This window comes from Ixodes scapularis, unplaced genomic scaffold (assembly GCF_016920785.2).
Source record: "Ixodes scapularis isolate PalLabHiFi unplaced genomic scaffold, ASM1692078v2 PGA_scaffold9__187_contigs__length_104089568, whole genome shotgun sequence".
Classification (NCBI taxonomy): domain Eukaryota; kingdom Metazoa; phylum Arthropoda; class Arachnida; order Ixodida; family Ixodidae; genus Ixodes; species Ixodes scapularis.
Window position 1 is genome coordinate 44,280,388 of NW_024609884.1, and position 13,302 is coordinate 44,293,689.

The 13,302-nt window shown below is 44.3% G+C and overlaps 1 protein-coding gene across 1 annotated transcript; it reads right to left on the minus strand.

Annotated features, from left to right (window-relative positions):
* Positions 1 to 2,172: 2,172 nt before the first annotated feature.
* On the minus strand, positions 2,173 to 13,015 carry LOC8037119 (39S ribosomal protein L38, mitochondrial). The gene is made up of 10 exons (XM_029968371.4): positions 12,765 to 13,015; positions 12,411 to 12,563; positions 12,120 to 12,328; positions 8,562 to 8,680; positions 7,499 to 7,657; positions 5,790 to 5,926; positions 3,728 to 3,815; positions 3,191 to 3,372; positions 2,952 to 3,130; positions 2,173 to 2,232 (listed from the first exon to the last, which is right to left on the minus strand). The coding sequence occupies exons 1-9, from the start codon at positions 12,907 to 12,909 to the stop codon at positions 2,988 to 2,990; spliced, it is 1,335 nt and encodes a 444-aa protein (XP_029824231.3). The 5' UTR covers positions 12,910 to 13,015; the 3' UTR covers positions 2,173 to 2,232; positions 2,952 to 2,987.
* Between the last annotated feature and the right edge of the window lie 287 nt (positions 13,016 to 13,302).

The following is a 13,302-nucleotide window of genomic DNA, read 5'->3' on the forward strand; positions in this document are numbered from 1 at the left end:
CGGGAGCCACTTCGCAAAACGCCCCAACTGCAGGCCAAAGCTGCTCACCGAAGGCCTTCGGAGCACTCGGAACCAGTCGGATCCTCCAGTCCATACTACTGCAGCGCAGACGCGTACATCTGGGACCTTTCTACGCTCGTTGGTGTCTGATCCCACTACACCTTTCTAGTATGCGTCGCCTTTTCCACCACTTGGTGGCGGGTATGTCGACGGGTCATTTCTTGTTTTCATACCTTCTAAACCATTTTTTTTCTTTCCTGATCTAAAATACTGAACAAAAACTACTTTTATAAATAATTGAAACGATTCGCGCCACTTATATTTTGTATTTCGACTAAAAAGAAGCTTTTAGCGGCTCTGACCAGTAGTAAGCCAAGGACCAAAAACATTGCATATCGCGCACTTTCGGCACCGCGGGTCGCCCTTGTAACTGGAGGAGGTTTCCATGCTGTCCGGTTAAAATATGACGCACTAATATTTAGTTACTCTCTCCGTGCCCGCTGGCTTGCCCGGACCCAAAGAGACGTGGAAACCGCTAAAAAGGTAGACGCTTAAATATGATTGCAGGGCCCCTTTAAGGAAACCGTAAGCACAAGCTGCTTGCTTGAGAATTTGGAAAAGCAGTCCCTCAATGTGTGCACCTCTGCTTCAAGCTCATACTTGTCGTATTTGCTCCAGTACGCAAAAATTGTGATCTAATTCATTTATTGCAAAGTGCCCCAAGTTTCTCACATGTCCATTATGGCAAGAACAGAAACGCACAAACTTGGTCTTTCGACAAAGCAACCTAATCTAAATTAGTATGTGCTGAATAGGAAATACTAGGCCTAAAGAGGCAATTGCATGACCACCTGAAAAGGGTATGGAAACAAAATTTTAGTACTTTGCCTAATTATGGCCCATCGAATACAATAACCTAAAACACCAGTCGTTGGTTCGGAAATGTGAGAAAAGATAATTTAAAGCGAAATTAACGATCCACAAATTTCACCTAGTCGATACTCCTGAAGCTTCAGTGAAGGGTTCTCTTGTTATTGAACCCGTAAGAGCAGCACTGCACTATGAGAGTATGGCGTACTAGTGTATTAGAATCTAGCCTGTACACGAGCGCGATTGGTCAGCAAACTTCGTAGGGCCATTTTTGTGTTGACAGCCAAGCAACCATCCCCTTCAAAAAGATTCGTTGCTTCGTTGGACAGATCAAATGTTTACGATCATTGTCTGTAAACAGCCGGATGCCGTGCTATTATGCAGCAGAGGGATTGAGCAGCAGTATAGTGTATTGACTATCATGAGAGGCCGGTGCACTGACCCACCAGTTCGTAAACGGGAGGAACTACGGAAGCTGTCTGTGCCGTTTGTCCGTCGTATCCCAAGCTTGTGCAGCAATCATTTTTGTAGTAAAGGCTTTACTACGAAAGGAGCACAAAAGCGCTAAAGTAGTATGTGGACCAAACACCAGCATGGCTTCAACGAATAACCGCATTGCTTGGCTGTGATCTCACTGCAAGCGAGCCGGAGCAGCCGACTGATGTCGTCACTGTAGAGGATGATCTTCGTGTTGATGTGGTATTCTACACACACAACCTCAGGCAGCCTGCAGCGCAAGCACTCTGTGAATGCATTGGAGATGGTGCGGTCATCTAGTCGTTCAGTCCTCGGCTACCTCGACAAAGCGAGGTAGTAACGCGTCGACGCTACGAAGTGGCAAAGCTCACAACTACAGTATGCTTGGCCCTGCCAGACACGATGACATCACGGGCACGACGGATCTCCCGGGCCACACTGTGCTCGCCAAAATCCGGCATTAAGAACGAAAAATATAGCCATCCGCTAAAAATAGAAGCGTGCAATTATCATTTGCAGGTACTATTGATTCTATTTGGCTTATTTCTGAACGTTTCGCATATATTTTAAGTTTCAATTCCCCCCCCCTTTAAGTGATGACGCTATTTGGAACGCAACTTTTTCAATAGCTTTTTCTTCCTTGTAGGAATTGTTGACACTTAACTGCAAAAAAATTACTGATCATGAACCATATCGACATGTAAAATGTTCAAAACTACATTACAAATTTATAAAGAAGTTGAAGGATCCATTTCCTGCTTTAAGAGCAAAGTAGCAGGAATGGTTCGTGTAGAGCCCCCATGGGCTCTGAAGGTGCTGACAAGATGATAAATTAAATCATGTTTAATGCTATGCACCAAAGAAGAGGCCTCCAGCATTTGGTTCCTGCAAAAGAAAAAAAGTGCTGTTAGAATTCTACACAGTGGATTAAGTCTGAATTGTACAAAAATGCATGCCATTACTGCCATGCAATAAAACATTTTCTCTGTATTTTGTGATTACTGCATTTCTCGTAAAAGACAAAGTGTGATTCAATGGAAGTGTGTTCAAAACCCATAGATGTAGCAAATGAGGCATAAGAATACATATGCTCAAACGGTATCAATTGCAATGCAGTAGCTGACTACTTGACACACAGTAACCTGGAGAAAGGCCACACCAAACAAATTTGCCATCTGCACAAATCCTTTCCTTGCTGCGACAAGAGCGAAACGTGTCGAAGGTCTCCAAAACAAATACAACTAATTAAATGCAACCAAAATAGAACACACGATTATGGGATTATTATTATTACATGATTGGATACAGTTGAACTGTAGAGCGAGTTCAAACATTTCCCGCTCATTATGCTCGGGTTTTTCTCACGATTCCACAGGTTGTGACACTGGCATGCTGCTGGTGGCTGTAGGATTACGATGTAGGTCGTTTACAGATGTGCATTAAATATAGGCATGCCACTCTACATTAAAAGCTAAATGTGTTTTCAAACATTTTTCTCATGGGGTCAATTTAATTCCACCAGCCGATTTTTTTTTCTAAATTACACATCCGTCATTTAGTTTGGGACTTTTCTACTACACAGAAAGTAAAGAAACAACACACACCTCAACAATAGCAGTTGGGACTCTACTGCTCCTGACCTAAGGTGATTTTTCGGGCTTCTTTCTCTTTCCTTCTGCCCACTCGCGTTCCAGCTGCTCTTGCTCCCTCAGCGCCTTCTCCTTGGGGTCCTCGTACTCAGCCTCGGGATAGAGCGAGAATGGCCGTAGGTCTCGGTATTTGCCTATAAAAACATGATACGATAAGCACAAACTTGTACAACAGACCAAACCAACGAACTTGCCTATCCGGAAACGCTCCTTTCGCATTTCATCCACAAGCCAGCTCGGAGTTCCCTGCGGCACCTTGTAGATGTTGGGGTATTTCGGCATGGGCGGCTCTTCCTCAAGTGGGTTCAGCTTCCTTAGCCGTTTGAGGCACACCTCTTCCCTCAGGTCACGTGGGTCTCGGTACTTGTCCAGGTATCTGTGCACACACAGTCTCAATCGCACAAAGGTCGGTCGTTTCGAAGGGCCTAGAAGTCGGGGGGGGGGGGGGCTCCCAGGCACACGTGGACCGAAGGGCTTCCTGGGAGGATCTCAAAGCCGACCTGTCATTCTCCCCAAAGAAGCATAGACCACGGTGCTCCCGGCACTGACGTTTAACTCCTGCACCACCGGTGGCTCAAGCAGATTTGCCAGATTAATGTACAAATGATGCGGAAGTTGAATGTCAATCTTGAGGCACGTCGTAGTCAACATGAGCTGACTCGGTTCACCTGTGCAGCGAGCCCTTCAATCTCTGCCATAAAAACTTGAGAAAGATGTTGCAAACCACTTACATGTTGAAAGGTTCCTTGTGTGGGTACGTGACCTGCTTGGGGATATACTCTGGTGGCTGCACATATTCGAAGGTTGGTGCCCTCATTTCTGCAATTTAGTCAGCCATCAAAACAGTCTTAGCTTGTGATCATAACTGCTTGCAAGTTACTAGTCATTAGTAACATGATTTCCTGAATAACACCCTTTCATGTGCCTGTTCCAGCCGGTATTTGACATATTGCTTATCTCCACATCTGTCATTAGTTTACACCAATTGTTGAAGGTCCCATCTATCGCAGCATTCACAATTTTTTCAGCAGTGTGGCAAAGCTTATGATTAGAGCTTCTGGTTTATGTTGTCATTTATGGCAGTATCAGCAGGGTATCTCAAAATTTAGTAAAGCACAAAAATTATTGATCTGTACTCATTCTGCACCGGAAAAACTCCAGCACATTAAAATTTGTTAAAAATTTACACACAAAGTGCCAAGACGCAGCAGCAGAGCAAGGAAAAGCCTGTCTTATTGGATATGTAAAGAACTGCAACCCTTCCCTACAAAGGAAGTGCCAGGAACAGAAGCAACCAAAACCAAATAGATCATTGGTGGCCATCCATTTTCATCAATTTGGCAAAAAAAAAAACAGGGCATGCATGTCTCATTATTTTTTGGTAAATTCCAAAAGACCAGGCAGCCTAAATTATGACCAGAATTGTTGGTATGCCCCTGGTCTGGTAACTGCCAATTTCTACTTAAGTTGGTTTGTTCCCCGATATATGTCACCATCGTTTCAAACGGGTGCTTGAGACCGTATAAAGCTTAAAGGTGCACTAAAGACGTTTCTTAGATTGTCTGTTCTTGGTGTTAACTCATTCTATGGGATATTAGTAACCCAGAAGTCGAAAAATATGCTCGTGCAACCTCCATTTTCCTACTGAAAAGGGGATCGAAGATTGTGCCACGCCCCTTTCTGAGCAGAAAAAGCAGGAGCAAAGATTTCAGTGGAGGCGCCGGCAACGTGATGACAAGCGCGCATCAGCCAATTGCAAACAAAGGCGCGGGCAGCGGAGGCACCGCCTCCGCTGCCGGGGCAATGCCTCTGCTACCGGAAGCGGGGCGGTGCCACCACCTCCGCTCCACTTCAATCACATTTTTAGTAGGGAAATAGACGTCACACAAGCATAATTTTTAGATTTCTAGGATGCTTGGAGACCGCAAGATACGTTATCACCAAGAACAGACAATCTCAGAAACGTCTTTAATGTCCCTTTAAGAGAAACAAAATACCGTAAAATACCAACCATCTGCCACACCCACAATAAGCGCCCACCCCTCAATTTTTTAACATTTGGAAAATAAACAAAAGACATATCTTTACATATTGTTGACTTAAGCAGCACCCATTCTCCACTTTTGCATCATCTCAAAATTTTAAGCGGGCGCTTGCTCGGGATTTTACGGTAGTCCTCGAGGTAGAACTTGCATTTGGGCAGAAAGCATTTTCTATATTACTATAGTTATAAATTGCTGTGATAGACGACTCCGTAGCCGTGCATTCAGGATCGCAGCACCTGGCGGCACCTGCTTTCCCATGGATGTTCCATGAAATGAAAAAAGTCACTGCCTGGCGAAACTTTCTTCATGGCAGCATTCAGCCGCTGCACCTCATGCATGTTGGTAGTTTCAAATGCATCTCTGGGAAAACACTGGTGTGGGTGCCAGCTATTGAAAACCTCTCTTGAAATGCTGCAAAAGCAGTGAAGCTTTTGCAAACGCTCACGAGAGATCTTGAGGTGGGGTATACAGGCCATTGATCCACCTCATAAGCTCTTCGCCTGATGCGATTGGTTGCTTTGTGGAGCCGAAAGGACACCTCCAGTGGTTGTGTTTGCCCCTAGGGAAGGGTCTCCCATATCATGACAGAAAATTCTCCAGACCAGAGATATCTAAGGGCAAGGTCTGAGTCAAATATATGATGTGGGTCACTTTTGCCATCTAGGGACGAATCAAAGTTATGTTTGCTCATTAAATATCTGCCATCAAGGCAATATCGGACGCAGTTCAATGCCAATGCCTGGCTCACTCAGAGTGTTGTGGAAGAAGTCCATGAGGCTGTCCTCCCAAGTGCACTGGAAAAATGCCAGTCCAGCTGGGGTCAAAACTTTCTCGTGCTCCTCATAGAAGTTGTGTGTTTTGAATGTCCTCTGTTCCAGGCTGGTGCTGGAAAATGAGATGCAAGTAAGGGTTCTGCACATAACTTGAGTGTCCAAGGACACACTTACCTAGATTGCCAGAATATCCTAAACATCCTCAATCATGACTAATCGTTGGTAGTTAACAAGAGCGAAGATTTCCTGCCTAGACATGCAGACACACCTATTGTAATATCCCAAGCACACCCCCCCCCCCCCCCCCCCCCCGCCACCTGAAATTCATAAAAAAGACGGGTGGGCCATGTCTCGGTAGGTAAGCACAAACTTTTGGAAAAAGTAAAAAACAAAAACACCCATTTTCCTGTACGCATCCAACACAGCTGCACAGGAGGTACATTAAACTCACTCGAATTAGTTTCATTGTTTTATACAAGAAATGCTCATGAAAAAATGCTTTACTATCGCAAAGTCTGTTGCTTGCACATGCACGATGAAAACTGCAAACAGGGCAAACGTTTGTTCCGTGAAAGCATTTTATGTGTTAAATGTAAGAGAGGAGCCAACAAGAAAATAGAAAAGCCAACCAGGCGCAATGAGAGAGCAAAAGCAGCGACGAAGAGCAATGCTGGGGAAGCAGGAAAGCCGGCAATTGCGTTAAGAAATACTTTGGCGTCGGGCACCTTGTCAATCATAGGAGCAGGTTCTTGTGACTTTCTGGTTTGGTGCATACATCTGTGCGTCCATGTGCGGCATGCTATCAATGCAGTTTGAAGCAGTGTTGCTGCGTGGCGTCGACGGCACCACGAACACGGAGCTCAAAATGGGCTGCTTTACGAACGTCTGTCTGTGTGCGGCGTTCCAGCAAATCTATATTTTCCCGTTGGCTTTGTCTCAAGCATTGCACAACCATACCAACCGCGGTCGCGAAGTTTTAGAAGAATGGCTAAGTATTCGCGGTGACCTTACTTTGGTGCAGACAAACTCCACGGTTACATTCTAGGATATGGGGCGTTCGCTGACCTCGTAATCCCTGAATGGGTTACTGCCATGTTATCTTTCCAATTTTTTTTTTTTTTTGTGTGCAATTAAATTTTTTTGTAGGCAAAACAAAGTTTAACATTTCCAGTTTTCCTTTTGCACGGATGTACTTCAAGGTCGTGAAAATCGGGGAGGAAATGCGTGAACAAAGTGAAGTGCCTTTCCTTCCTTCATTTTACTTTGTCATGGACGTCCTCCAATCGGTGTTTTTTTGGAAATCAATATTCGCCAAAAAAAGTAAGGTGGGCGATGACTCATGATATTAAGGTAATATTCTAGAAAACCATGCTACAGGCTATGGCAATACTTAGTTTCACAAAGTAGAAAACTGAAACAGAAAAAGAGGGCCGACGTCTGATTGACATGTGCCATGTGACAATCTTGTGATTGCTGGTTGGTGGCAATCCTGCCACCATAATGTGACTGAAGCAAATCAACATACTTTGAGTAAAAAAACAAAAAAAAAGCAGGCTTAATTTTTTTCAGATTGGTACACTTTGCAAGAAGCTTGTCCCTCCAAAAGATAGCTGACCCAGGAACTTTTCACCCAAAAGCTGATATAGGTAATACTGCACAAACATTTCTGAAAAAGCATTCTTACCATTTTGGGGGCAACTTGAACTTTGAGTAGTCAATGAGACCTTCTTGCTTGTACAGAACAAAGACATACCGATGATACCCTGTGCCTCGAGGCAAAAATGGCTGCATGTAGTCGCAGACTACTTCACCGTTTGCGACATTGCCTCCCTTGATATTACCCCTGATGGAGAGGGAAAAAGCAGAATCTCTCAATTGCACATCACAATGTTCCTAAACTAACTGTGCTTGCCATTTATGGTGAATAATAAAATTTTGCTTTTACTTTCAGTTGTGGGACAAAAAGCATATACTGTGAGATACCAAAGAAGCACTCACCCTAAATTTTGGAGGAAATCGAGTGAAACAAAGGCATGAGCATTTGTTTGGTTGGTGCACCAAAAAGAAAGATATCAGTCAATAATGAAACTTCTACCAGATTGCAAACACCGACAAACTGTGGCATTTAGAGCAATACCCCGTAAACTCTAAGAAAGCTTTTTCAAGGTACAAATTCAATCCTTTTAAGTGATTTATGTTCCTCGAACATTCATCTCAAAAACATGAATGTGAACAAAAATAAAAGGAACTACCCAAAGAAAAAAGCTGCCTACCAAGAATACTGAAATGACTTTACGTGCTCAGCAGTCGTGCAACGCACGTCAAGGCTGTTTTAGTTTTCTTCCCAGTTGAGGAGTGTTCTATGCCCTTAGCAGATTGCCCATGAAAGAAACGAGTAGCTGGTTTTTCTTGTTTTTATTTGCTTGTTTAAGTAAATTCGGTATTATTTTGGCCAATGACAACTCTTTTGGACAGGCACCTGGTATGTACTTTACACTTTTCAAGTCTGTAAAAGCCGACAGTGGCCACTTGCACAAATGTGGTGCTTCCTCTGTATTTTACAGTAATATGCATGCAACGCCCAGTCATGAGCACAAGATATCTATGCAGAAACTTGTCTCTACCAATGAGTAAGAGAGGGTTCACTGGCATGATTACATCATGTTCCAGGAAGTATCACAAGCAACTGCCAGACTGTTCGAAGTATAGATTAAAGACTATATTGCCAATCAAATAGCGATACTTACACAAACCAGTGCAAATATTCCTTGTCATTATCAAGCAGATGGCCATCCAGGCTTGTCAAGACAAGTGACCAAAGCGCGTCAGGCTCGGAGTCAAAAGAAACTGACGGAGCCTGGGATGCCTGAAATTGCACAGAAAAAAATTAAGCGGAGGGCAAACGTGCTAGAATTCATTGCCATTGCTTGAAATATGGTTGCTAACAATGAGCACAACTGTAAACGATAGGAAATATAAAGGCAGGACACCTGCACTACTGCAATGACACAGAGCAGTTTATTAGCAAACCCTCGTCAAACTGAGAGGTGGAAACTTCGGTCTTTAGCCATTAAATCACCATTCAAAATCAGTAAGAGTGCCTGGGAACAGTTATCAAAGTGCACAAAGAAAAGCTTGCAAACTTAGCCAATAAGAAAGTCCACAAGCTGTAGCTAAAAAACCTTTCCCAGCCATAACAGGCAGTGGACGAATTTTTATAACGGCGAATACTGAAACGCTTGCCTGTCGTATGTGTTTCTATTCTGTCCTTCTTTTATGCACTCTTTTTACATATCATGATTCAAGACCAACTTTCAACCCTTCTACTGATGACCAGATATGTTAGTACAAAGCTCTAATGAAGATTAAAAAAAAACAAGTTACTGATAGTTGACTACCTTTTTTGTAGAAAATTATGGGGAATATATAATCGTCAGGGGAGAGTCAAGGCTACTCTCTTGCACCTGTATTATCAAGATGCAGTAAAATGTGAACAGCGGAGCACGCGGCCTATGATACATGTTGCACTGCCAAAGGCCAAGCGGAAGAACTATTCGTCTTGCTTAGCAGAGGCCAAATCTCTCCAGAGGGAAATAGAAAAGCAAGCCTATACAGCCCACTTCAAGTATGCAATGGACATAGTGGCCTTGGTAACGAAAGAACTCGAGCGCTTCTGGGCTTACGTCAAACACCAGCGAAAAACATCGGTGAGCCCCCGTTTTCTCCACAACAAGAAGCCGGTTACTTTACCAACAGAAATAGCTGAACTTTCCAGCTCTCATTTCATCTCAATCTGGTCCCACAGCAGCACTCCCCTGACCACTCCAATGCCTGCAGAGAATGCTCTCACTGCACCCCCAAGTACTAGCACCGTTTTTTTTCCCCCCATCACCATAGCAGAAGACGACTTAAAAGATGCTCTCTCCAGGCTCCGCCCTTTCCAGAGTCCCGGCCCGGATGCTGTGCATTCTTCACTCTTTAAACTTTCATGTCACAACATTCACCAAGTTTTAACAAAGCCGTCCCAACGGATTGTCGATTCTGCCTCCGTGCCTTCGTCGTGGAAAAAGGCCCCTGTCACCCCGATCTACAAGGGAGGGGGAATGTGCACTGATCTCATAGAGTCTTATCGCCCAATCGCCTCCACATTTGTTGTTTGCAGGACTTCAGAGCGTATCATCAACAAAAAGTTACTCTGCCACCTCACAGAAAACAATGTGCTCTCCAACACTCAACATGGGTTTTGTCCCAGACGGTGCTGTGAAACAGCACTGGGGGTCGTAATCCACACATTCAGTACGTCCCTTGACAACCGGCTGCCACGTGAGCTGGTACAACTTGACTTAGCAAAGACATTTGATTGGATTGATCATCATGTCCTTTTTATGAAACTCAGTAAAGCAGGTATCCAGGGCTCTTTACTCCAATGGCTGCACAGCCTGGTCACTGCGAGGATGCAGCGCATACTGTTTCACGGTTCAACATCATCCCGCGACCTTCTCTCAGGGCTGCCTCAGGGTAGTATAGTTGACCCCACTCTCCTCGATTTACATTGATGGAACCAATAAAAACCTGCGTCCTACGGCCATTTTGTATGCTAACGACTTGACCCAAATCAAGCCCCTCAGCTCCCCGCGCTCATACTTGGAGTTTCAAGCCCACCTAGAGATACGTGCCACCAGTGGTCTCTAAACCACCTACTACCACTAAATGCTACAAAGAGCGTGACGATCACAATCACCACTGGTGCTAAAAACCTACCTAATCAGCCCCTCGTCGTGGGTAGTCTCCCTCCAGACAGGTCTTTTCACCAAACTTCTGGGAGTAAGCTTTAACAACCGCCTGAGCTTTGCTAATCACGCAGGTACCATAGTAAAAAAGAGGCGGCGGACACTGGGCTTCGTAACAACAATAACGCACGGAATGCCTCCAAGTTTTGCTCCCCTGTGTGGAGTCCTTATCAGAAGTCGCTTCAAGAATCCCTCGAGGGTGTGCAGCGGAGGGTTGCTTACACACTGCATAGGAGAAGCATCCCCCAACCTACGCTATCCACCTACAGAGACACATCTAGATTGACTCTACTCAAAGGTGCAAAATGGTGCTGTCAGGCCCACCAACGAGTAACAGCTTCCATCCGCCTCTTGTGCAATCTCATGGGATTTCAATGAAGCCATCAGAAGCCCCCCACCTCAATTCCTGCACCGAAAGACTACAGCCGCTTCTAGCAAGAACTCTACGTCATCAAGAGACTTGCTTAATGCGCGCACTCAAGATTTGGAGCTTACTGCCCCCCGAGCTGACCTGCACAATACCCACCGACCCTGAGGAGATTCCAACCCTTTGTCGGCTGGTATTGTGACAAGAAATCTCTTATGCCCAAGTGCCACTAGAGTGACACAAACAGAAACAGCCGAAAGCGACAAGCCTCAAACCAGATTCTTTTGGGATTTGACAGGCATTGTAGAATAAAGGAGGCTATGCTCAAACACAAGCATCATGCCCGTGAGGGTATTTTTGGCAGGCTTGCAATCACTCGTGCTTACTTCACGAGCACCGAACGACTAAACGCATGCCAAAGGCACCATCGCGAGCACGCTGCATGTGTTAAAGGCTTGTCTGTGTCGGTTTCTTTTTTTTTTTTTTTTTTGTCGCTCTAGTGGGATTCAAGCATTAGTGTCTTGGCCTCACTGCTTTCATTAATAACTTTATAATTTAATGCTACTCTCTTTGCTCATTTTCAAGTGCAAGCTCCATTGTAATCATTGTCATACAACTTTACCATCTGTATACATTCATCCCATTATCACCTTAGTATTTTGCATCACTGCAGACCTCTTAGCTATGGGCCTCTAGCATTTCTGTGGTGTCACGACTGTAAAGAGCCTAAATAATAATAATAATAATAATTATTATTATTACCTAGAGGCAACTATGAATTAATAAAACTACAAGAGGAAAGGGGGTTGTGATGGTGCGCCTACTCTGATGTGCACACCCTCATAGCCCCTCTCCACTCTGCAGTTTTACGAGTTCCTAGTTGTGTCTAGGTTGCACAGCATGTACCTAAAACCACACGCTCCATTGTTTTTATTTTATTGCATCTTGATAGTACCTTTGATAGAGATGCACACGACTTGTGAGAGGGAGTGTAACTACAATTTAGGCCGGTGTTAACTGTTCCCATCAAACTGATTCCCATAATGGATTGCGACTGCACAACACACATTACACTTATAGTGAAGCAGCTGTATAAACATCACTACAGCAAACCTACTATGCACTGCACCAAAGCAAAAGATTCTCACCTCTGATGGAAGGATGTGATTTCCATGGTACACCGGCATCACATGTTCCGCATCATGCTCATAATAAACGTTCAGGTACATAATAGGGTGAAAATATCCATATGCATAGAGGTCTTTGAAAATGCCGTAGTGGTCGGCAATTTCCTTCACGTGGTTGGGTGCCTCATCAGCTAGCCAATTTTGTCTTGCCTCTTCGTAGGATATTTTTACTTGAAAAGGGGAGAAAGAAAATGTCACCTCATATGGGGGATTAACGAATACCGGTGGAAATCGAAATTTTTAGGAGATTACATGTTCCGCTCCGTGACCTCTCAGCCAGATCCAAGTCATCCTTGTTTTCCTTCCAGAGTTGGTATCGGGCTTTCAGGAGTGCTTTGTTCTTGATTGCTGACTGCCGAAATCCAATATCAACTCTTGCTTCTACTGGATCAGCAGCAGACAATTCTGAGAATAAAAGCAAATATAACCCCACAAAACCAACCAAGGCAAAAAATGAGATCCAATCGCAGGTGCGATTGGATCTCAAGCAGGTGCAAACAATAGTACGCAGAAAGATGGGGTTAGTTAACATATGTTTTACAGGGCACACGAACAGCTGGGATTACGTTTACACCGTACAAATAAGCCAGAGAGTAAGAAACCAACCTCTGAGTTTGTCTTCTAAGGTTTTTGCACTCTCGGGAGGAGCACCTCGAAGACCCCGGCTCAGTACTGGTTGCCGGATAAATGCTGGTTGAAGATGAACCCCTAAGGTGCGTACGCCTCTGAGAAGTGTTGTTAAAGCCGTCATTTCACTATTCACGAGAATACACCTTGCTAAAATATATCATGAAACCGAACTTCGGTCACATGGAAAAGGTAGCCATGAGTGATGTTGCTAGCAATTGGACTAGAGTGGTACAACAGCGCATCGACGGGAACGCAGACGACGTAGCTGACGTAGCACCCGCGCGCCCGCGCGTTCTCTCATTTTCCTCGAACGGTAAGTCGCAAACAAAAAATGTTTCAAGCTTCAACTAGCGTCCTGCATAAAAATTAAAAAAAAAAAGACCGAGGATCGCGTTTATGTTAACTTTGTCGTATTCTGAGTGTTTCGCCAGTTTCGCTGTTCCGTGTACCATAGAGTTATTATAATGTAAATTTACACGGTCTTTTTCACCGCAAAAATAAACTAGGCATCGCC

What these genes read in the sequence shown, in the direction of transcription:
- LOC8037119 (XM_029968371.4), bottom strand. Translation starts at nt 12,909, where the DNA reads ATGACGGCTTTAACAACACTTCTCAGAGGCGTACGCACCTTAGGGGTT. An exon ending in ATCACATCCTTCCATCAGAG is followed by an intron (nt 8,681 to 12,119) that starts GTGAGAATCTTT and finishes GTGCAATTTCAG; the next exon opens with GCATCCCAGGCTCCGTCAGT. An exon ending in AAAGGAGCGTTTCCGGATAG is followed by an intron (nt 3,131 to 3,190) that starts GCAAGTTCGTTG and finishes ATGTTTTTATAG; the next exon opens with GCAAATACCGAGACCTACGG.